At 39.7% G+C, this 25,775-nt stretch overlaps 1 protein-coding gene across 1 annotated transcript; it reads right to left on the bottom strand.

The window, feature by feature from the left end:
• Nucleotides 1-2,710: 2,710 nt before the first annotated feature.
• Nucleotides 2,711-25,135, bottom strand: LOC135461348 (serine/threonine-protein kinase SIK2-like). The gene is made up of 9 exons (XM_064738389.1): nt 24,894-25,135; nt 23,202-23,318; nt 16,930-16,993; nt 13,407-13,522; nt 12,352-12,397; nt 11,367-11,491; nt 10,743-10,866; nt 9,840-10,060; nt 2,711-8,544 (listed from the first exon to the last, which is right to left on the bottom strand). Exons 1-9 carry the CDS (start codon nt 25,017-25,019, stop codon nt 6,541-6,543), a joined length of 2,943 nt encoding a protein of 980 aa, XP_064594459.1. The 5' UTR covers nt 25,020-25,135; the 3' UTR covers nt 2,711-6,540.
• Between the last annotated feature and the right edge of the window lie 640 nt (nt 25,136-25,775).

Below are 25,775 nucleotides of genomic sequence, written 5' to 3'. Positions count from 1 at the left end.
TTGCTGAAACGTACCCCCGGAGAGAATACCAGCATGAGCTGGCCTTGAATTCACAGCAATCGCATTGGTAAGAGGTTCCTGGGTCATTGCACGGAGGCCTCACAATCAAAAAATAGCTCGTGGTAATATACTTAATAGTTTCGATGGATTGGCAGTGTGGTTATCGTGGCAACTACGAAAAGGTGCGACATTATGTTAACTCTGTATCTACCAAAAACCAAATGCAAAACAACTGTGATGTGCCCGGACTTGGATAGAGACAGGCCGACCCACAAACAGACGGACAGACAAAATCGCGATTCTAGCGTTATTAAACAACAACCAAAATATCAAACAAATTATACATACTCTAAAATGGTGACATACATTTTAAACTCTTATCTTTGCGAATTCCGATCATACACATGTGAAATCGGAACAATTTCCTTATCAATCTCGCTTGAATCTTACCTACATTTGCATAGTTATGTATTTGGTAAAGAGTTTCAGGATGTCCGCGAAGGACCCAGATTAAACGATAGCTGTGACATCACCCTATTGTCAAAATGTAGTTTCTTTTTAAGGAAACTACCATGCTCCCTACAGCGCATGCGTCGCTCTCTGCCTTTCGCTTTACAGCACTGTCACCAATTATAGCAAATTTTGTACAGAAATCTTGAACAACGCCGAGGTCAATGGGGTCACTGTGATGAGGCAGGGCAGGATGTCAGAAAACACAAACAATCCGTCTGAACCTGCACATGCATTCTCTGTATCTAGAGAATGTTCAACCTGATACTAACCAACACCTAAAACAATTGTATTGATGAATGCTGATTAAATTGTTCCGCGGGAGGACACAAGCGATGAGGCTAATCCTAAGCAAGCCTACCTGCGTCTCACGTGCTCCAAAGGTCAAGCTGTCTATTGGTAGCAGTGATGTAAAGCAAAAGGTAAAGAGCAACGCATGCGCTGTGAGGAGTATTTGAAATTACAGAGAGTGTACATTGTAAGTCTGGAAAGCGCAGTATGACGGAGCACTTAGTGTCCAGAGACACCAAAATCAGCATTACATGGTGAAATAATGTGGCCTGAATCTTATAAAGCTGTCTTTCGCCGCACCACCCCAACCTTGCATAAGACACCCATGCAAACCGCTACCTTTGTCATGCAAATGCCATAGTCCGTTCTACCGCCATGCTGTCCTGTTCAATTAGCGTAGGTGTTCAAAGATCCAAGAAACATGCACGCCGATATCCGACACATTTTAACTGGGTCCGCATGTATAAATCAACCGGTTATAAATTCACGAACGTGTTACATAAAGGACAGCAATAAAGTTTTCAACATTGTTGGTTACTATCGTTTAAGACGGAAAATTCACTCGTCACACTACTTTCTCCATTACAGAAACATTGACGATTTGACCGGTACCTGCCAGACCTCCTAAGGGAAAATCGCAACCGAATCATGGAGAGTTGGATTCAAAAACACTACCTTATATTTATTGATTGATTTTATTACCGCACTGAAGAATAATTCTCTCATACGAAGGCGGCCAACATCATGGTGGGGTTAAAAAGGGCAGAGCTCGGGGGAATCCATGACCATCCGCAGGTTGCTAGCAGACCGGAGAGGAAGCCAACATGAGCTGGACGAACTCACAACGGCCGCATTAGTGAGAGGCTCCTGGGTCATTATGCTGCGCCAGCGCGCTAAACACTGGGCCACGGAGCACTTGGCCACGGAGCACGATCTTATTATAGGTGATAAGAATGTTTTTCCGGAGTGGGTAATACCTGCAAATGGCGGCCATAGGTACATTTATATCAAATACAGAAATGACTGCAGAATTTCTTCGATAAATTATATCACCTGAACGGATTTCCATCGAAACTTTTCCTCACGAATGGTGCATACGACCTTTTACTGTTAAACTGTACCTTGGATTTGTGGTCAAAGTAAGTTTGACAGGAAGAGTATTCTCCCCTTTAGACAAAATGATATCTGCACTAGTAGGCCAACACCGTAGTTTTACACACACACACACACACACATATATATATGTTTCCCCAGCGTAAGGTGGTATAGACTTGGTATATCCCACACGTTCCTGAACACTGTTAACAGGGCATTAGTAATCATACTTATAAATTAAAAGAGATGGTAAGAAAATTCAACGGGAAAACAATCTGGTTAATAGCCTTGCTTTCCCGGGTAACCTTCAGACTGTTAAGGAATGGAGTAATTAGTACATGGCCTATCTGGTTTGTACCTTTTTAAGTTCATACTTCCTTTCTATTACGAGTACCAGCCTTCACACGGTGAAAAAGGAAGATCTTTTTCTGCCCATTTAATATGAACCTATTTCCATTGGGCTGAAGGACAAATTTTGATTCAGCAGACCTCGATTTAGAGAAAAGAACCCGGTTTCAGCATATATTTCAGAATTTTAGGTCTAAATTTGTGTATTTATTTGATTGGTGTTTTACGCCGTAATCAGGAATATTTCGCTTATACGACAGTTTCTCTATGGAAACACGTTCCTTTTCCCTACTGCACCGCTCACCGATATATTAATCAATTCTCACTTCCCCCAGTTTGTGTCGCCCGCAATTCTCTTTAGAAACGAGTTCCTTTTCCATAATGTACCGCTAACAATCAACTCACCCACACAAATATGACACAGTAAATAAACACTAAGAAATAAATAAGACTGTAAATAAGGCTATTCTGAAATGTTTTTTTATTGCTGTGAAACTATCATTCAAAGAGTTCCAGTGAGGGTCTATCAGCACAATCTCTATAGCGTTACATCTTTTGAGTTCCTCGTGCGTAGAAATTGTCAACAAATCTTTGACACGACAGTCCATGCCAATCAATCAGTCAGTCAGTCAGTCACGCAATCACTGTAGTCTTTCGTGCATGTTCTTAGCATACGGTCTTTTAGGGTAACACGTGCTTGCAGCTAGCGACAAACACAACACTTATCATTTACAGTGATTGCTTAACAAAATTGCACAGGTATTAAGTAAGTCGGTTTTAATTGTAAATGTGCATACAGACAAAGCACTAGAACACCTCCTCTACTAGCCCTATCAGTTACGGTCTGCCAACAAAGGCTATATGCCTACCTACGTACGTTTATGGTTTTCCATTCATTGCACACTTTTTTTTTTTTTTATCAAGGCAGCAACACGTGGTAAAGAGACATTCACAAGACAACATAGGATTTCGCAGGGCTTAAATGAGCTATGTTTCCATCTGAATGAAAGAAAAGGTAATAACAACCCAAGAACTATCTGGAAATCAATTCATCAACACTGGGGTAAAAAAAACATGTTTTATCACACCTGAAGGGGTAAAAACTATGCAAGTTACCAGAGCAGCTGCATATAAAATGATGCCAATCTCACCGCTACATTCAGATGATATAAGATTACCAAATAAATCACAAAATATACAAGTCTCAAAACAAGTAGAAAAGTTGGCAGTTACAACAACAGCCGCTGCATAAAGATTCGCATTAAAACACTCTATCCAAAGAGCATCTACCCAAACAGTCTGTACAAAGTTATACGTGTGTATATATACGAGACCTTCGCCTTCATAACTTAGAACTATATACATACATTCATAACAACTTTACATTGAAAGTGTGATGACTTCCGAGTAACAAGGCTACTAAAGGCACCTTGATAAAATACCTATAAAACATAACCTGATAACCGTGGAAAAGTAGACTCAAGGGAGAAACCAAATTCCTGCATACCCTAGCCGTGCGAGTCTCACTAAACACCATAACAATATCCACTCGTGATGCTAGACACTTCTATAGACACACCCATATTTTAGGATTAGTTGCCTTGTTTTATCATCTACAAATGGTGCTTCTTTTATTACCTACCAAATGGTACCTAAGAGCATTTACGAATATGTACATAAACACCATGCTTATAGGTGAAATACACGTGAAGCTGTGTACTCAAGTACATATACCACTGCAATGGTGCCAGATAATGATGGGCACAATGTGTCCAAATTAAAACAATATCCCTGTCACTACACCTAACAGCCAGTCAAAGCTTTGAAGAGTTAATAAGTAAATAGAATGACCAGTTCATGCAGAACAATGTTACCGAGGATACAGCGGTATTGTCCCTAAACGTAACCAAAAAGCGACACAACAGACACAATGTCTTTGGCATTGAAATTTGAAGATATTCTGGATTCTTACCTAAAATGGGGACAATGTTTACTTTTTTGTATAATATTCTTTGGCTATTTCCAGGGTAAACTGACGACTGAATTGCACTTTTGATGCTCCATAGAAAGAAAAGCGCTTTCGAAAAATGCTGTGATGAAGAAAAATGAGCTGAACCCGAAGAGTTGAATGAGTTTAAGTAATGCTTTAAAATCAACATTTTCAACATCTCTTCTCGGGGAAGACTGGACATTGCTGAACTTCACCTGGAAGTTTCATCCATCCTTCTATAATTCTTCGGAATGTTTCACTACTGCCTTGTAGTAGCACATGCAAGTGACTACTATACCCACAGTATGAAGCACTTTTTCGGAACCTTTTTTTTCTAAACACACATCCACCATATGGCACTACACACAGATGTAATTTCCAAAAGTTACGGGATATTGTAATTACGATTTTTTGTGAAAGCGATCCTCTGTCGCTATGACAGCTGTGTGTACAATGTATTGATACAAGCAGTGCTTCCTGAAACCAGCCCCAAATCACAGGAGTCAAGAGACACCGTAATAAAACATACCCGATGAATGCGAAAACACTAATCTCTGAGACATGAAAAACTTTGTCGTACACGACAATGAGACTTGTATTATCTAAACGAATACCTTTAACGTCTACTTATTTCACTCAAGAGAAGGAAAGTTGATTCTCACATGCAGACGTAATTCAAAATAAACTGTGGGCTATTTAGGAATGATCTCCAGAACAAAAAACAATTAACTCCTATAACAACTAACCTGGAAGATATTTCGTTTGGCAATAAACAGAACAAAATATATCCGAAATTCTTTGTAACACAAATTCATATGATATCACATTACAAAAAAAATGCAACAAACTTGATGAGAAAATATATGCAGTTCAGTAAAGATCCCTGAATCGGTATATCTTGTAGTAAACCAGGGCCCATATTTATCGAACATCTAAGGACTTAAGTCAAAAAATTTAAACACACCTATAGCTGTATATTGATTCTTTGCTACAGGACAATGTAACAACCAGTTCTCCCAATTCTGAGTTTGGCTTTTTAAGGGCTGTATGACTTCTGTCCTAAGTTGCTTGATAAATACAAAGGCCCATTAGCATGAAGCACTCGTAGCATTATGTGAGCCTACTGTAACCACCAGCAGCGAAGAAACATTGGTATGGTCGTTACTAAGTGCACATAACACTACGCGTGCTTCCTGCAAGCAGACGCGTAAACCGAGTCATGATTGTACTCAACAACCTCAATAAATATTGTCATCGAGTAACAAAAATAACATTGCATGCCTGTCACCGGGAGAAAAGATTCTGCCAACCGAGTTTAACCTTTGACAAGTCAGAAACCGTACACTTTTTAACAAAAGAATAACTTTCTGCTAACAGGAGCCCAATCAGAGAATGTGAATGGTGAACACATTTAAAAACAATAATCTCATGAAAGGTCTGTACGTCCTGGTATACCAAGTCATAAGGTGGTAATCAGTACGACCTTGCTTTTGGTTGCATGATCAATCAGGGCATGATTCACTCATTTCATGCAAAATGATTTCAAGTCAGAAAAAGTTGTAAAATCAACTGAATCTGCTTGATTTGTTTGTATGTTTATTTAATTGTTACTTTAATTTCATTTATACCACAGCAGACAGTATTGTGGTTGAGGAAACCGGGACATAATTGATTTACACCAATCTTAACAAATAATCTCATTCTCTGAACAGTGCATGCTGCGCACAAAAGATTAGCACAGCCGTTCAGTCATGCTGCAGAATTTCTCCTCATAGATCACTCTGTGTTTTCTTTGCTAGACTAAACAATGCCTTAAGTCTAAAGTTTAACCAAACACAGACATGGTACCTACAAAGTATGTACAAAGTACAATAAATGAAGTTATTTTTGATTCTTTATAAACTTATGAAACTTATGATCTCTGAAAACTGTATTTCACAAGTAAATAACAAAAATCATTATACAATTCCTTCACAACTGCTGTTGTAACCACATTTTACTTTTTGGTATAAAATAAGAAAAATGTAACATCATCTGCAATTGTGATCATCAGACACCCTAAAAAATTACACAACTTCACAACTCATTTGTTATGTGTAACACATAGTCACCAGAACACAAGTGTTCAAATAAATAGTAAGGCTGCCTAAAATACTTAACAACCACAGCCTATCCAATACGTATACAATGGATGGATGGGACAGTGGACAGCTATATGTTGTGCTACGTGATTTTTGATTTGAGGCCCTAAGATCTAAAAATCTTAAAAACTGGATCAGGCTAATTCCATGCTCTCATCCACAACGTCAACACGACTGGGGGGCACTATCTGCAATCTTTGGTCTGCTAGTGTTTGCGGAGGACACAGCACTGAGAGCTGAACTCAGTCTCTCTGACAACTGAGCACTGTCATCTACCTCACCACTGCCTGTCTGAGACTCCCCACCACTACCTTCTTCTGGGCAGGGCTCGGTCCCCGGCAGAAGTCTCTCCTCAACAGTCAAATACTTCTGAAGCAGCTCCTGACTTGGTTTTTCGTGGATTTCAGGCATCTGCAGACTGCAAGGTTGCGGAGGCTGCCAGGATGGGTATTGGTGTGGTAGCTGGTGCTGGAGCGCTGTGGACAAGTCACGGTTATGCAGCTGGGGTGCTATATGGGGGACAAGCTGCTTCTGAAGATCACTCTGCTGGAGAAGTTCAATGTGTGCCATTTGCCACGTTGTCATAGAGCGACTCTCCTCTGGTGGCATCACAGTCTGCTGCTGGGCCAGTTTATACGAGGCTTGTCTAGAGACAGGTGGGTGCACCACAGGGCTGCCCATACATGAGGGGATGGTCTGGGGTGAGGGACTGGGCTGCTGCTGGGGTGGGGCCTTAGCCTCCTGAGGCTGTTGTAACGGGGCAGGGCCGTAAGCCTGTGGATCTATATGTAACTGCTGGAGCTGACTATGCAGCTGAGACTGTTTCTGAAATAGCTGTCTCTTCTGCTGAAGACGGTGCTGCAACAGGCTCTGTTGTAGAGGTTTGCTTTGTGGAGGGTAGGGCATACTTGGAGGGTGCACCTCTTCCTGACCCCCAGGAGACACACCACGGTCCATCTTCTCCTCAACTTGCAAACTCTGCTTTAAAGCTAGTAACCGGTGGGGCTGGATATCAAACGTTTCCGACGGGAGACTCATGCGCTTCAAGAGTGGGCGTGGCCGCTCGGGCTGCATGTACTTGTCATCCAGAGACCACTGACGAACATTGGCACGCTCATGGTACTGATGATGCTGCCTCTGCAGCTGAACAATCTCTTCAGGTGTTAGGTTTGTTCTGTACAAGTTCTGCAAGTGCTGATGCTCCTGGCGCAGCTCTATCATACCCGTCGCTCTCATGCTTTCTCGCAAACGCTGTCTGAAAGCAATGACGCCTTGCGTAACAAGTCCGTCAGATGCACGCCTACCCTCCCTGAAGTTGACAGGAGATCTGGTTTGCGTCCTGTCCTGAGACAGTTCCTCCAATGGAGATTGTGTGGGATTGTTTGTGTTTGCATTAGCTGAAGTCTTTGCTTGAGGTGCCACTGAGGTTATAGGTGGCTGACCCGTACAATTATTATTATTACCAGGATAAGCACTGTAAGAACAAGGAGCAAACACACCCTGACCACTAGAAACACTGGACATCATGTCTGACTCTAACGTCGAGTCAAAGCTGGTAAATGGTGAGGCCATGCCACTTGTGAGAGACGTGTTGCTGTTGGAATTAGGTACATACTGGCTCATGTCACCATACAGGCTGCTGGGAGCTAGCCCGCACTTGTCCGTACACACATTCCGACGGGAACCCGTAGACTGATTGTCCCCCGTCTCACAATCTTTCTCGGAGAGAATGTCTGCTTCCACCCCCTCATCAATGGAGGTGGTGATCATGTGGCCTGTCACGGGAGGGGACTTTTGAACACATGGTTGGGGGATGATATCTGGGAGACAGGCCAGAACACCTTGTGGTATAGTGATGCCCTCAGAGTCTGTAAAGAGAGGCTGAGGGTTGACTGGAACAGGCCGTATGGGCGGAATAACACAGTCTGTCGTCCTACTGAACACACCTTGTTTTACACTGACAAGGGTGGGTTTTTGGTTTGTGCTGGATGAGATCACAGACTGCCCTGGGTTTCCCCTCAGTATAGCCTGCTCAGCTATAGAGCTGGGGCGCCGCTTACGGGCATCAAGTCTATTTTCTATAGGAAAACTGCTCCTGTGTAATTTGAGTCTGTCTAACAGAAGGTAGTAAATTGCAGTGTAATGGTCGTATGCATCACTCCGAAGAGCCTGAAAGATAAATAAATATGCAAATGAATTTCAGAACAGTAGACAGAAAAACATGAGAGGCAGATTTGTAAAAGCTACAGGTGTAGGCCAAGCTAAAATATTCTTGTTCTTTTTTCTGTAATCCAACAACTCTCCTCCTAAATGAATGCAGATTGTAAATATTGTACAACACCTTACCTCTCCTAACAACTTCTTTAAATTTTCCGAACAAATAGTACCGGTAATAACTTGTCTTACAACAAGGTTCTGGGGCCTCCGTGGCTCAGTTGGTTAGCGCACTAGCGCAGCGTAATGACTTGGAAGCCTCTCACCAATGCGGTCACTGTGAGTTGCTGCCGTACGTGGGAAGGTCTCTCAGCAACCTGCGGATGGCCGTGGGTTTTCCCCAGGCTCCGCCTGGTTTCCTCCCACCCTAATGCTGGCCACCATCATATAAGTGAAATATTCTTGAGTATGGCGTAAAACACCAATCAAATAAATAAATAAATACAACAAGGTTCTCATGCCTGAGGGCCCAAAAAATTCAAGAACTTTTTAAGTACTTTCAAGTACTTAAAATACAAATTCAAGTACCTCAAACGACAAGCTCCGCTTTCGCTCACAAGGCACAGCTTGAATTCTTTTTTTTTTTTCACTTTTCATTTCGCAAGCATGGTACAGCCATGCCGTGGCATTCCACCAGCCTGTCCTTGAAATCTGGGAACTGCAGCCATTCATCAATAAAACGACAGTTGCCTGGCATCTCTAATGCTTTTTTTCACGCAACAAATCACTCTCAATGACTACAGCGTAAGTTCTTACCAAACCAAAAAATGGCAATCTTAGCCCCCTCTGGCAGAGAAAAGGAAGCCTGTAGTGGCGCAAAACTATGACTGCATACATACCACTGGCGGCCGCTTTAGGTGCCAGTTGCCACTTGATTCACAGATTCTTACCACAGAATAACTTTCTTCACGTGACACAAACAAAATCAAGTACTTTCAAGAACCTCCACATAAAAATGGTCAAATTCAAGCACTTTCCAGTCCCTGAATTACCAAAATAAAATTTAAGTACTTTCAAGGTTTTCAAGGAACCGTGCGAACCCTGTTACAACATATAAAATTTTCTTTCACATAATGGCAAATTAAAATGTAAAATAAGGATTCAAGACAAGAATTTTTTGTGGTGCTAAAGTTGAGGAGAAGGGAGGGGGGGAAAGGTCAGGAAGGTCCTTTCACGGCCAACAGTAACACATCTTACAGAACGATCTCATAACAGCCAATCATTAATCACAATACACTTTGATTGTTTACCTCCATGGTTTTCTGCTGATCAATCCCCAAACTCTGCATCAGACGTAATATTTGCTCATTAAACTCTCCCATTTTGGCATTGTAACCTATAAGTGGACTTGTGGGGGATAACTTCTGGGGCTCTCCCTCCTGTTGCATCCACCGATGAAGTTTAATTTGTTCAATTGTGTACCTCTTGGAAGGGTCTAGGACCAGCATGCGACGTATTAACTGTTCACATTCTGAAACAGAGCAGTCAAGCCCAACTGAACATATCTCTAGTTATTTATTTATCTCTTTGATTGGAGTTTTGCGCCAAGAATAGTTCACGCATTCTACATTATTGTGGGATGAAGCTGGACAGCGCCCGGAGGAAACTCATGACCATGCACTGGGCAATCCTTCCCACATACGCCTTGAGAAGACGGCCGCAAGAACTAAACCTGAACTCACAGCAACCCCACTGGTGAGAGGTTCATGGATCACTGTACTGCACTAGCTATGCCACAACTATGCCACAACTGCCCTTCCAATATACCATTATGTTCCGGTTATATTAAGCTATATCAGAGTCTTGGGCTGTGCTGGTTCTTAAATATACAACAGGCTCTCTAACATATGTGGAAGAGAGAGAGAAAACCATTGTTAGTGCAGAGAAAATGTTTTAATTTACAAGTAAGATACAAAAAAATTTAACCATAATTTTCCTATCCATAACGTCCATGGTACACTCCCTGTATTTGACCCCTTTCCTGCTTTTGCAGAGGAAGGTAGATAAAACCTCTTTCTATTCTTGCTATTTAACCTTGCATTGCATTGCAAAAGAGATATGCACATTATCAATGAACACGCAAATATCTTAAAACTTGGGACAAGTAAATACGTTCGGGAACTTACAAATAGTATTGAGGGAAGTAATCCTACCTGTTGACATAAAGAAGGGTATCCTGAATCTTCCAGAGAGCACTCGGTCCCGTAATGTCTGTAGGTTGTGACCATCAAATGGTAAAGCTCCACAAACCAGAACATACAGCACCACACCCAGGCTCTGTAAAAAGCAGATAGCGAGTGAGCCAAGGGATATAACAATCACATACAATCTCAAGATTGAATTCACAAAGTGAATTATCTCCCTTTCCTCAAATCTTGAAACTACTTTGAGTTACATTTCTTTATTTATTAATTTATTTGATTGGTGTTTTACACTGTATTCAAGTGTATTTCACGTATGCAACAGCGACCAGAATCATGGTGGGTGGAAACTGGGCAGAGCCCAGTGGAACCCACACACATCCGCAGGTTGCTAGTAGACCATCCCACGTATGGCCAGAGAGGATGTCAGCATGAGCTGGAACGAAGAGCGACCGCATGGGTGAGAGGGCCCTGGGTCATTATGCTGTGCTAGGGCGCTAACCAAATGAGCCACAGAGGCCCCCCACTTTGAGTTACAAATAATCTTCTTAATTGTTTCAGATTAGCACACTTGCAACAGCACAGAGCTGCGAACTTCACCAAATATTAAATAATCTGTCTATAAAACCTCCTTACCCAAATATCAATCTGTGGCCCTAAGTATTTTTTGCCTTCAAAGACCTCTGGTGCAGCATAAGGTGGACTGCCACACCATGTCGCAAGCTGTTCACCATGTTTGAAAAAATTTCCAAAACCAAAGTCTGAAACAAATGTATGACAGAGTTTGAGCAATCCAATGAAATAAAATACCATTTTCTCTTTAGGCTGTTTTTGTTTGTTTGTTTGATGTTAAGTGCTATGCTGAATTATTTTTCTCTCAAATGTCAGCACTCAGGTTTAAGGGTGGAAGCAAAATTGGGCACTCCCAGTCAACCACCTTCATTTGCCAGGTATCAGAAAAAAAATATCCCCCAGGCTTAATTCATAAATTACTTATTTTATGTTTTTAATGCCACGCTTGAAAATTTTTCTCTCATATATTGGACGTCAGTATTATTGGTGGCCCTAAATGGAGAGCCCGAGGAATATCACAACACTGACAAAACACACGAAACATATATGTACAGATATGCGCTATCACCTTGAAGTCACAGCAGCGAGAATTTGGTTCAAACAGCAACCTCCTTGATCAAGGGCCTGACTGTCATAATAAGCAAGGGGGCAGTTTTAACACTGACATATGCCTTCACTACAGTCTACTGTACATGTATATGTTGTCAATAAAGTTACACTAGGTTTACATTGAGACTGTTTCATAAAAGGAGTCTGAGGGCTTTTATTGTCTGAAACCCTCATTTCACACTATACGTGCCATAAATTACCTTATACAGAAAGAGAAGGCGAGTGGGTTAAAACACTCCCACTGAAATTATTTTTTTTAATATTAACACTTCATAGGTAATGAAAATTCCAAGGTAAACAACTGAATTTTGGAAACCCTCTAACAAACTTTCGCACATGTGATGTGCAAGACAGGGTCTTCAACCAGTTGAAATTTATACTTGTGAAAAATCACTTTTCACACTGACTTGACAGTTTTAAAAGATGTACTTTCACTCACCTGCTATTTTGATATTCATATTTGCATCTAACAAAAGGTTCTCTGCCTGAAAGAGGAGTGAGAAATTATTACTTTACATGATAGGAAAGGCGTTAAATGGAGAGCTTAATACATTGTCACTTTTAATTTCTTGAAATCAACTAATCAGACTTTGGAAATAAATTGGTGAAAAAAGTAATGCATAACAGCCAACAATCTTAACCAGTAAGATGTGAGCCACACCCTTACAAAAACAGTTTATTTGATGATCCTGTGGAACATTATTTCCTGCAGATGCAAGTACACCTCTGCCAGAAGAAGTCAGTCAGCTACAGTGCATAAGTGACATATTTTTGAATGTTTTCAGCATATGTTCACTATCTCATAGAAAGAGATTTGACAAATGTCTGGACAAAGCCACATACATGTACATGTATATCAAAGTTACAACCTATAACATCTGTCAATGAACCAAGGTAATAGCAGTTGTCAGTCATGTCATAGTTTCCAAACCATCATTTGAAGCAAGTTGACAATGGCACTCTGACTTATAACTATCCGTCTCCATAATACACTTCATTTTAACACATGACTCAATATACATGCCACACAGTCACAACTCAGCCCTTCAAAAGTCTCTCTGTATAAAATCTTCAAATTTTGTACATTAAAATTCAACTCTGGATAAAAGATGAACATCGATAACTACACACTTAAACGACCATCCGCAGGTTGCTGACAGACCTTCCCATGTACAGCCGGAGAGGAAGCCAGCATGAGCTGGACTTGAACTTACAGGGACCACACTGGTGAGAGACTCCTGGCTCATTACACTGCACTAGCGTGCTAACCAACTGAACCACGGAGACCTCCTTTTGACAATTTTAGACACATTAATTCTATTTCGCGAACTAAAAAAATCGCTTCAAAGTATTTACTTTATGCCATCTGCAGCCATATTACAAAGACAATTTACTTAGTGGGATGGTAATTTTTAAAATTTAACAGCAATCTAACATTCTTCCCGGACTTAAATGCATGCACATGTAACAGTATGCTATAGAGTGTTGACTCACTTTCAGGTCTCTATGAACAACATGCCGATTGTGACAGTATTCCACAGCTGAGAGTATCTGCCAAAACATCTTCCTAGAGACTGTTTCCGACATTCGGCCACGCTTGGCAATGTAATCTGTAAAACAAACATATCCTATCTTAGACAATCAATCAAACATATTTTACATACAACTTACATGTTCTACATGTATCTCAGGCAAGCCATTATTTCTTTTTCCCCCAAGTCCGTTGATGAAAGCCAGTAACAAATCTGGTTTACATTAAGACTAGCAAATACTATACTCATTTCATTACCTTCTTGTAACTTGATTAAAACATTTTCTTTTTTCGCCGGACATCTTTTTGTTTAACAAATGTACATGTGTGCACAATTATATGCGTGTATATTAAATTATATGCTATACATGCGTTACATGCACTCATATATGTACATGTACATAACTGGCTTCCTCTCCAGTCACATGTGGGAAGGTCTGCCAGCAAGCTGTGAATGGTTTTCCCCGGGCTCTGCCCAGTGTCCTCTCACAAAAACTGCTGGTCACGTTCGTATAAGTGAAATATTCTTGAGTGCAATGTATAACACTCATCAAATAAGTAATAAATAAATGCATGTACATAGTGTGTATGAATACATAACATACAGTGTACACGCCATGAGTGCATAGGTTTAGCCTATCCAGTCTAAGTGGACAGGTTAAAAAGAATATTGGTGAAATTTGAACTCCCTGTTTATAGTACTTTCAATATAGGAGGAAATGAAATCTAGACACCCTGGTCAAACAAAGTGGGCTCAAAATGGGACACCCTCTTTCACATCTCAAACTAGAGAGCATGAGAACATTAAAAGAATTGATTTTCATGCAGTAGACAATAGTAAATGTAGCATTTCATATTCACACTTGCCTTCAGCAAAAAGTTTAATCTCCTTACTTAAATCAATACTATAAAGGAATAAATCAACCAATCACTGGTATTCAAGTACTGCACCCTTAATTAAATATATGTAAAACAGTAAGTATGGCCATATACCAGACTACATGTGGCACACATGTGGCACATATCAGAGACGGTGTTGAATGGGCTAACCCGAGCACATATGACATATTACTGCAAAATACTGACATAACACTGCATACTGCATGACATAATACTACAGTACAATATACATGTGCATGCACCAACAATAAATATGTGACCAATACAAATGACTGCATGGTTCAGAAAGCCACCTACTGTACATACATACATACACACACACACACACATATATATATATATATATAGCATTACAAAAATAATTGCAGCGGTAAACTACAAGTACATAACAATACACAGGACCATTTATTCAAAACATTTAAAGCACACCTATATTTTTTTATAACTTCTATATACTTGTACAGCAGTGGTAAGGTTGAGATGCCTTCCAACACCAAACTCAGCACAGCATCTTATAAAAAACAGTTTTCGTTCACAGCTAAAGAGCTAATGCATTTATAACGGATATACAGGAGCTGAATACGTCATCGCCCACGGTAACGGCCTAAAAATTGAGCAGGCCATGTAAATCAATCTGAGATGGGAGAGAGTCAATAGATAACAACCATTTATAATGCTGATTGAAGGTACCCATACACAACCAAGAGAAAAAACTACTCCCCATCTTGCGTCACTACACCTAATGTTACCCACTTGGTCACCATGGCAACCCATCAGCTACAACAGACTAAGACCCCTGGCTGAGAAGAATTGATATTGTTTTCACTGGCAAATAAACAGAAAAGCTGGGGCTGTTTAAATCGACTCGAGTCAGGCTGCCTGATCTTGGACTTATACTCGTGAAGAAGAGCATGTCTGCCAGCTCCTGTTGTATGGCACGGAACATGCCATGGCAGCAGCCAATCAATACACAGAACTTCACTGACTACACAGTGGCACGTGTCCTTAGCCACTTCATGACGTATGCTTATCAGGACACGTAGTCGTGTGTACAGGATTTTAGATCCTCCAGGATTCCGCAATAATGGAACACACATGCGATATACATGTGCATGTACATAGGGGTAGAGATTTATGTATATGTACATACATGTATACACCAGGCCTATATATGTTTAGTTTATGTTAATTCATCCATGCACAACAAAGGGTGTCATCAATTGTAATCCACTGACTGTCAAGCAAAAATGAATACCCTTACACCTAAATTTAGCCTGGGTATGAGTAGATATACCTTTAACATAGTGTATACATGTTTGTACATTATTATGTTCGATGCATACATGTACACTGACTTTTATGAGGCTGTTACATACATGTACATGTATATCCACAGCTACATATGCACAAGCAAAGTTTCTACAACAGATTATGAAAACTTTTGAATCTCTGGACAATGAGCACTGAAAATCATTCTGAAAACACTTGAAGTTCAGAGAATTGAGCTGACAAGTACATGTATAATTCAGTTAGACTGGTTGGTGTGCAGGGAAGAAGTGCATGTAACTGAAGTGGTTTACAACATTTAATAGCTCTGTTAAATCAAGACAGCCGTAAATCATGTTTGACACCTTGATCACAGAAGAGTTGAATATCATGAAGAAATTGGAGCCACGTCAACTATGACAATGTCTGATTGCTCTCCTATACAGATGACAAACATACATGTAACATGTTGCTGAGTACTGAAGATAGCCCAGCCTTGCTATTAAAACACATCTCAGTGTGAAATCCACAGTAATTACCTCAATGCCTCTGTGTGCATTGTTCAGCCAAATCTAAACCTGGGCTGACACTCCCCAGCAGACATTCTGAGTCTCTTGTGACTTCCCACGTCCTGGTGAACAGCAGGTCACATACAATCACACCCTGAGAAGTTCCCACTGATATACCAGCAATGTGGTTTAAAAATATCATAAAAGCCCTGGGTTTTCCATTTGGGCACCGGTAGCAAACCCTGTTTATTTGCATTATTTAACATGTTGGAAATTGTACTAATCTTGCGTAACAAATTTCTGTACATGCACATCTACATGTACCTCTTCTATATCAGTTTCATTAATTGTGGTAATCTTCTTAATCTACCAAATTGTTATTAATAATAACATACCTTCGAACAAATGTGCAAAGAGTAAATATGTCTGTACAATACAGGTAACCAAATTTACTTTCCACTCAAGGTTATTTTTTATATTATCATCATTACCCACCAAATAAACTGGATAATTAGCAGTTTGGTGCATACTGTCCCTGAAACTCCATATTCTCAAACAAAAAATAAGCACTACATGTGAACAGTAAATCTCTCTGTTATTCATTGAACATGCAATTTACTTACTTACTTACTACACATGTTTATCACTTGATATGTCCTACTTTACAACAGCCAAAACCAAAAGAATTAAATAACTGCCATCATGCACACTGTCTAGAGATGCAAACAAGAAATAAATACAACACGTCACTGTACATGTGACGACACTCGAGCTACAATATTAATTGTACTTAAGATTAGGTCAAACTCACCAAAGATCTCTCCATTTGGGGCATATTCTGAGACCAGATACAACATGTTCTTTGTTTCCATCACCTGAAAATATACGTTTAAAAATATTACAATAACATCTTATAACCATCTAAAAAAAATAGAAACAAATACATGTAAATATCACTCTCTCTTGTTTCTTCTTGCAACATTTATTATGTAATTTCTAATAGAAATAACTGATTGACACTCAGGAGTTAAATAAATAATTTGAAGTTCATGAATGTTATAAAATGAACAGTATACATTTTTAATGTTTATACATGTATATAATACAAATCACAAATGTATGAAGTTCCCGAGAGTGTATTTTACACTGAACTTTGACACTGATCAATAAACCAGTTTCTACCTGGCCTGCTATTAAGTGTATACCCATAACTGACATACTGTACTGGTACTTTATGTCGAGATTTATTACAGAGACTGAGAGAGCCTCACTAACTGTCATCCAGAATGCCTCAGTTAATAACACTGACAGCCTTGGATAAACGAGGTAACAAGTCTGAATCAGATTGCTGAAGGCTGGGCTGAAGCCTTACATCAGGCGCTTTGTTTGTGTAATATTCACCTAGTGAGAAATTATCATTTTCACCAGGTCCTTGTTGGGTTCTGCAACCATGAAAGTAGGTAATTAAATTTAAGTATTGTGTTGTGTTGTCCTGGGTGCTGTGTAAAATCAGGTAACAACATTGATATACATGTAGGGCATACGTGAGAACACTGTAAATTAACACTTTAATAAAGGACGTTTCAAAGCAGACACGAACATACAGTATACTTTTGTGCACGTATTAAAATACAGGTCCTTATTTCCATGTACACTGTATATGTACAGTCCAAATACAGGCACATGCAGCTTACCTAAGTGGCTAGGCTATGAACAAAAAGTGCTTGCAATCATTCTGTATGTACTTCTTAGCAAAGATGTGTGTCTGATAAAAGTTGTATCAAGAAAATAGTTGGAGAGGTTGACCAGCGAGTGCAATTGCACTAGGTTGTCATGGCCACATACTTGTAACATCATGCTGTAAAACCAATATCTAAAAAGCAATTGTAAATGTTCAGTTGAGCATGCTGGGCCTGATTTAGGGCATTTTTGAGCCTATCAAATGGATTTGGATGTCAGAAGTTTGGATCCATATAACATTTTTTTGTTGTTATTTGCACATATAAAAATGAAACTTGACAGCCTTGTGAATCAAAACGGTGCCCAAACTATTCTGCCCGTCCAGCTTTGGTATGTGTGATTGAGCATTTCCTCACTCCATGTACACAAGTGAACAGTGTTTACCAGTCATGCGTTGCCGGTTTATATTTATTAAGACACTTAGTACATGCCTGTTCTCTACTATAAAGATTTCCCCAATGGATATGTGCCTGTGTACATGCATTTCTCCACACTGCTTCAAGGTGGTTTATGAAGCTGTGATCTTTACCCAGGCACACATCCTCTAACACCACCAGTCCATTTGAACAGGGATGATGTGGGCAGACCTTAGCCAAGGCACCCTGTAACCATGGCAATCACCCACACAGCTTCAAAGATTACCTCACTAGTTGAAAACATTTTCCCGAGCCCGCATCCTCTTCATGAAAACAAGACAACATGAACAGATGATTGCTGGCCCGGCCAGGTACAAGACATCTCCATATTTCCATTTACACCCATACTTTTTTGGTTTATGCCGAATTCCTCAACAATTACCAACTACATGTAATATTTTCATACATATATAAATGTTGATGGTTTTAGCCCTGTGACTCCTCTACATATCCAAATCACATGCTCTGATCCATTCGCAACATTCAAAAAAAAGTTTAACTACATGTATGACTGCACTGACAAGAATAGCAGCTGTTCACATTCGCAGCATTAGGCACAGACATCTGTGGGTCAGGTCTAGGTGCACACATCATTATAAACATTTTGTCACATCTGATTTCAATTTTTAATTTATAGAGTTGTTAAATCTTTGATGATGCTTAATAGTTTCCCTGATAATCACAGTTCTTTAACGTACAAGTGTATTAATTTACATATACATATACAAAAGATATTGAAAATTCTCCAGTAGATGATGATTGTACAAACTTTTTATGACATAAACATGTAACTTACATAACTGATTGCGCACATGCACTGCTTATCATAAAGTGTAGCTGTGCACAAGTAATATATAAAGTGTGTAGTACTCGATATGATGTACATGCACAAGCATGTTCTCAGCATGTATTCATTTAGAGGGGAACATGAATAGCATACGACAACAATATGCACTAAAAATATATCTGGAATGTAACTTCAGGTGTGAAGTTTACAGACTGGACTTTATGACCTGCTAGAACTAACAAAGAAAAAAAAAACTTCTGTTAACCTGACCAAGGGTCCAATCCAATTATCCCTGAGTACAGGTAAGCCAGCAGATCAGGTTACCTTGCAGGCCACTAGAGTTCTAAGTCTTCAACCTCTGGGACACTAGGCACACATTTTATTTCCAGAATTCCAGTCCTCTCAATAGACATAAGTGATTGACAACAGCTGGAACTTACACCACCTTTTAATAGTGATAATCTGCCAAAGAGTATCAGAGCAGACCCCCTTGGACTGGTGGAGTGCCAAAAATAGAAGGCCAAAATACCACACTTTGTCCTACAGCTAAATTTGGTTCCTGAAAAACATCATTTGGCATATGTTGGCTGCCAAATCTTTCACTCAGACCTATCTATCCATGTGAGGACTGGTGTTACAAGTTCTTCTGGGGCCTTCATTGGAGAGATAGGTCTATATATTATTGGGTCATGCCAAGCAATGCCACAATTCCAGCTGGTGGCTTCAGAGACGGTTAAAAATGGGGTAAAACATAAGCAGTGAGGGTATTCTGGTAACTGGCTGACGTACAGCGTATATACTGTTCCCAACAGACCAACCCTGGTCAGGCTAACCCATATCCTAACCGGCAATGATGACTTCCACAGATCTGACACGTGCTTTATGTCTACAGGTAGCTTAATCAAGCATCGCACTGAAGACAGGACAATGTGCATCCCAAGAAACCCACTACAGAGCCTTTGTGTTTTCATAACATTTTTTTATAAAAAGTTGTAGTATTAGTATACCTAGTATCCACCTTGATTATTGCACACACAAGACAAATGAACATACTTTCTGTTATCACCCTGTCATGCCTCTAGATTTATCTGTTACCACTCGCAAAACACAGTTGTAATGAATTGACCTCTAAACCTGGGAACATCTCTGCCACGTGTATTACCCTATTTCTGTGCCTTGCAGGAGGTGTGTGAATCCAGCAATAACCAATGTACTGCTAGGGGAATCTGCCTGTGGCAGATCCACATATGTATGCACTCGCATCTCTGGGGGGGGAAAAAACCCAAAGAATTCCAAAACATGCTCAAGATTTGCTTTAAGAGAAGTAAACCCCCTAACCTTGCAAATGAGGCAATAAGGTAATCACACGGCAGTTTTTCTTATCCCTTATCACGAACTGAGTGTTTATTATCGTAAAAAGTAAAATATACATGCACTGCAGCAACGCAAATCCACGTACATGTATACATCTATTTTAATATTCCTTATTTTCCTTGCAATCCAAGATGTTTATTAACTTCATTTGTAAAATAAGTCGTAATGTTTAATGTTAACTGTCATGTTAAGTCAAGTCTGGAGGAACTAACCATGGCACCCTTCATCACAAACCTGACAAAAAAAGGAGCAGCAAAACCTGCGAGAGCTGGATTTGAGCTTGTGAGCTTAATGGCTTATGGCCAATAGTTCATCCGAATAAGCCACTCTACAGCTTCAAAAATGTAGTGGAATATTGCTTTTAAGAGAATGCATCATACCAGTGTAGACCTGTTAGATAAAAGCATTGCTCTAATTTTTCTCTAACTTTTAATGTGGATAAATTTATACTTAATATCTGTAACCTTCAATATAAATAATACTTTTCATAGGCATACAATGTACTGGTATGTTATTCCATCCAATTTTATCACATCTCATTTAAGCATGTTATAGACATAAGATTTGTAAATTTACAATTATCGTAATAATGATAATTCCTAGGACGATTAAAATGCAAGTGCATAATAGGAAGTTTCCTTTGTATTTCCTTTACACAAAATTACGTATCAGTGCACATGAGTAAATGGGGGAAGCTTAGGGTAGACACAGCGAAAATTCCATTAAAATACAGAATCAGGAAGATCAAGGTTACAACTGCTTAAGTGTATATACAACATCACTACAAAAGTCGAATCATAGCCCTGCAAATGATGCATGCACAAGTTCATGTTAGATGCACCTTGAGACAAGCAGGATACAAAGAGAAAGGTAGTAGCCTAGTAGCTGTAACCTGATTTAGTTGAACTGTACAAAGCCCCTGGTCGAGTTCATATACCTTCCAGGTGAGTGTTTGCAAGGAGGACAAAAGTGTTTGACGTAATTTTTTACCACAGCTATGAGAAGAATTTACACAGGCTGCACACATGGGAGCATGGCACCTGTTGTAAGGCCACTGAGTGTACTATAATAGTCAATATCACCATGGTGATGTGGACAAGCATCATCCCATGACGTCACTATTACAAGGAATCTGAAGCTGTATCAACATGATCAGGGTCACAAACAGGAGAACCTACGTCTGGGCTGGACTGTCAATCACTGATACCTATACGCATACATGTGTACATGTATGTAGACATAGGGTACAGATCACAGGAACATGTGTTACAAAATAGAGAGCTGTCAGGTGTTTATGTGGACGTGCGTCATCCTCACATACCTGTATTGAACCATTGCACATTGATAGACAGGCAAACAGCCTTCTTCACGCTCCAGTTATTACATGTACTTTGTGTTAATTCATACAAGGCATTTCAAACCGCAAGCACATGTCATTAGACAACTTGGGAACCCCCAGATAATTGTTCACATGGGTATCTTGACATCAGCAAGTACACATCTCCACAATGGTTGTGGTGTTATCCAGCCAGGAGTGCAGGAGTGTTTGACACTCCTTAATTTTCCATAGAATTATCCAATTCAACATGCAGAGATGCACTCCTAAATGTATAGAAATTGACAACACTGGACGCCTAAACCCACAAATTATGGCTAACACACTGACCTCATACTTTGCATTCTTTATTGATTTATTTCATTCGTGTTTTATGCTTCACTCAAGAATATTTCACTTAATACAATAGTGGACAGCATTATGGTAGGAGGAAACCGGGTAAAGCCAGGGGAACCAACAACCATCCTCAGGTTGCTAGCAGACCTTCCAACCTACAGCCCGAGAGGAAGCCAGCATGAGTCAGATTTTGCATTAACAGGGATATACAGGTGACAGGCTGTTGTGTTTAGTGTGTATTAGATTCATGTGCATTTAACTAATCTAGCCAAATGTCCCAAATTTAGAGAGCGAGGCTCACTGTCCCTGCATACATGTACAATTTCCACATCTTTCTACTATATGCATGCACATGTACACAGCCTGTCTTATAATTTGTCTGTATCCTCATTCAAAATAACACTTCCAATTCAGTACCTACAATTAACATTATATGGCTGATATGAGTTGGCTTAGCTGTCAAATGGCAGGATGTCTAGAAGGTAGAAACTAACCTATAATTTTAATGCATGCTCAAATCTTGCTCCCTTGCTCACTGGTACAGGATGGGCTTTAAGTCGTGAGCATGCTGAAATTTTGCTCCCTTGTTCACTGGTTCAGCATGGGCTCTACGTCGTAAAGTTTGTCAGGCAAATGTATTACTTAGTGCAATGGTTTCCCATGACATGTTTTCCTCCACAAACTATACAATGTCTCAAAAAGCAATTGCCAATGACATTTCAAATTTATCATACAGGAACATAAATTTACTACTGCCAAAGCATTTGTGACCTGTGACTGCAAGATTAGTTCACTTAATGCAGTCTTCGTAACTTAAAAATTACTGACTTAAAGCTGCAGCTAAACAAGTAGGAGGTTGATTTGAATCTGTTACCTCAGTGGTAAAGGACTAGTGTGGACTTCCAGATGAAGCTGCACGTAATTAATCTGGTCAGACTGTGAAAAATTTATCATCTGAAAAGCATCACAGAAAAATAAAAAATCCAACGTATAAGACACACAACTACAGGCAATATCTTATATTGATCAATCTGCAACACAATCAATAACCTGTCCTATTATACTGAATACAGAGCATAGTACAACTTTCTTACCTGGTAGAGCTTTATGATATGAGGATGGTTTAGCATCTTCATAATCTGGACTTCACGATAGATCTTTTTCAAATTGGATTCATCCAGCTGGGTTTTGTCAATGATTTTTATAGCAACCTGGAATGAGCATAAAAAGCAAATGTTAGTACAATTAGTTGTTGTTAACTTCAATTATCCCCTTAGACAATCGGCTTTGATATACAGAAGTGTACAAAATATGAAACTTAAATGTGTACACAAAATGTACATGTACAACAGACAATAGTTACTATGCAACATTACTTCACATAGTGCTATGTGTACATGTATATCAAACGCCACTGTATGCATGTAAGCTGCAGATGCCACATGCAAGATATTTATGATCCACAGGAAATTTACAAAAACAATATTCTGACACTAAGAGATATCATGAGCTTTGTCATTTGTACACATCATCTCAATATATGCACAACTGGAAGAAATCTGAAATATTTACTTAACACTGGATGTTATATATATATATATAAGACATACACCATACATGTAACTTGTAAATGTGTTCGAAAACATTTTCAAAACATAAACCACTTTCAACTTGCCTTACCATCCTATATTTCTGAACCAAACAAACAAAGAAAAGCTATGTCAATAATCCTGGAAAATTTGTTTTAAAACATGAATTCATGCAATATTACACCTGTGCTGTGTAATGTAATGCCATGATCTAATTTTATAGTGCCTGAACAAAATATGATCTTGTGCAAATAAATTGCTGGACCGGAGTGTTTAACCTTGCTTGCCAGGCTATTTTTGTATTACAGGACAGAATGTTTAATTTCAATTCAGACACAATCATAGATACATACAAACTGACAAGTCAAACAGGAAACAGCCACTGCCAAGTTTGAATGTCAATATAAACAGCATCTTTGTTCGCCTTCTACCCTAACAGTTTTAATGCACATATATGTACATTCAACATATCAATGTTGGCAAATGTGAACTAGGGACGCCTTCAGTTGCCAATACAGAACATCTTTTCACACCCTTACCCCTTGCTGGCATACACCTATCATTTATGCATAAACACAACTTTAGTAACAGCTCTATTTAATACTGGTAAAGTTATTTGAATCAGACAAGCAGCCTGCCATTAAAAAAAAACTGTCACCTGTCACACACTTTAAATAAAAATTCAGATGCTTAAGAGAATAGTCCACTTCACGGTTACTTGATACTTGCTAGTGTCAGTCTACAATGACTTCGACTAAACCCATTCAAGTTAATGTTGCATTGCACTGTTATTGTTTGATCATGATAATATCACAAATTCAGATGAAAACTTTCATTATCAAAAAATGTCACACAATATGATCGTGATAAATTATCTGAATTGACAGTTACACAGCTCTAGTATCGTCCCTGTTAAATTCAATCTGTATTCTTAGGTATAGTTCCACTAATATCAAACTACTATTGTTTAGTTTACTTTCAAGTGTCACTGTCAGAAGTGTATGGGGACTACAGCTCATTTACATACCTATATACACACACACGTGTTTTCATTACAGTGTCATGAAAGTAGGCAATGTCAGGTCGTCAGGGCGTTTTCACTGTAAAATGGCAAGACAAAAATCAGCACTCCAAAACTGGTTTTCATTCACAACAAGAACACCGCGGTTCAGGAGAAGAGTGCGAGCTCATTCTTACCTCAGTTTTCGTGATCCTGTGCCGGGCGAGCTTCACGACGGCAAAGTTCCCCTTGCCGATAGTTCTCTCGATATCGTAAAATCCCACCCGGATAGGTTGCCCCTTACACCTTTCTGCCATCACCATGATTTTCCCCCGTCCAGATTGAGACAAGCAGTAAGCCAAGGGGGCCTTTGGAATTGGACGAAAAATGCCTCCAAACCGTATTGCTAAGACATCTCATGGCTTTCCCTTGCTCACTCCCCACTCTTTTACGATTATTAAACTGGTACAGACGTCAAGCCGTGACGTCAGTACCCGCTCGAGACATAGCACACGATTCCTAGCCGCTAGTTCGCAACTGGTGGTTGCTAGGAATCTTCAACGGGTTAATTTTATCTACCGGTAGGCCGACAGTGTACAAGACCGGAAAACCGCAAAGTTCAAACAGTCACCCCATTTGCACTGCTTTTCCTTTACTAAAAAGAACAAAGAAAAACAAAAAACACAAGAAATAACCGCCGCCTGTTCGTTTTATCTGAGGACAACAGATTGCACAGCGAATATGTTCATTCATAGAACATGCAAACACCCGGCCCACAGTCACAAGCCCCCGGAGCCGGCCGATGATATTTTGATCTGTCCACTGCTGACACATGCTTTTGTGGACATATCTATGACGTAGATGCCGGCTCCCGGATATAAATGAACCGAGTAATTTCTATGCTCCAAGATGAGAGTATATGAGAAAGGTTTTATGCCTTCCGGTATAACCTTGTCTTCCTCTTCTACAACAGCTACTTGACGCATACGCGGTTACTTTTTACATTGTAGCCTAACTTATTTAAACAAATATAAGCCCATCGATGTAATACGTGTAGGCCTATAGCATATGGATGTAGG

Source organism: Liolophura sinensis, chromosome 1 (genome assembly GCF_032854445.1).
Source record: "Liolophura sinensis isolate JHLJ2023 chromosome 1, CUHK_Ljap_v2, whole genome shotgun sequence".
Lineage (NCBI taxonomy): Eukaryota > Metazoa > Mollusca > Polyplacophora > Chitonida > Chitonidae > Liolophura > Liolophura sinensis.
Note: the sequence above shows the minus strand (reverse complement) of the source record. Positions and strands in the feature narration are given on the sequence as shown.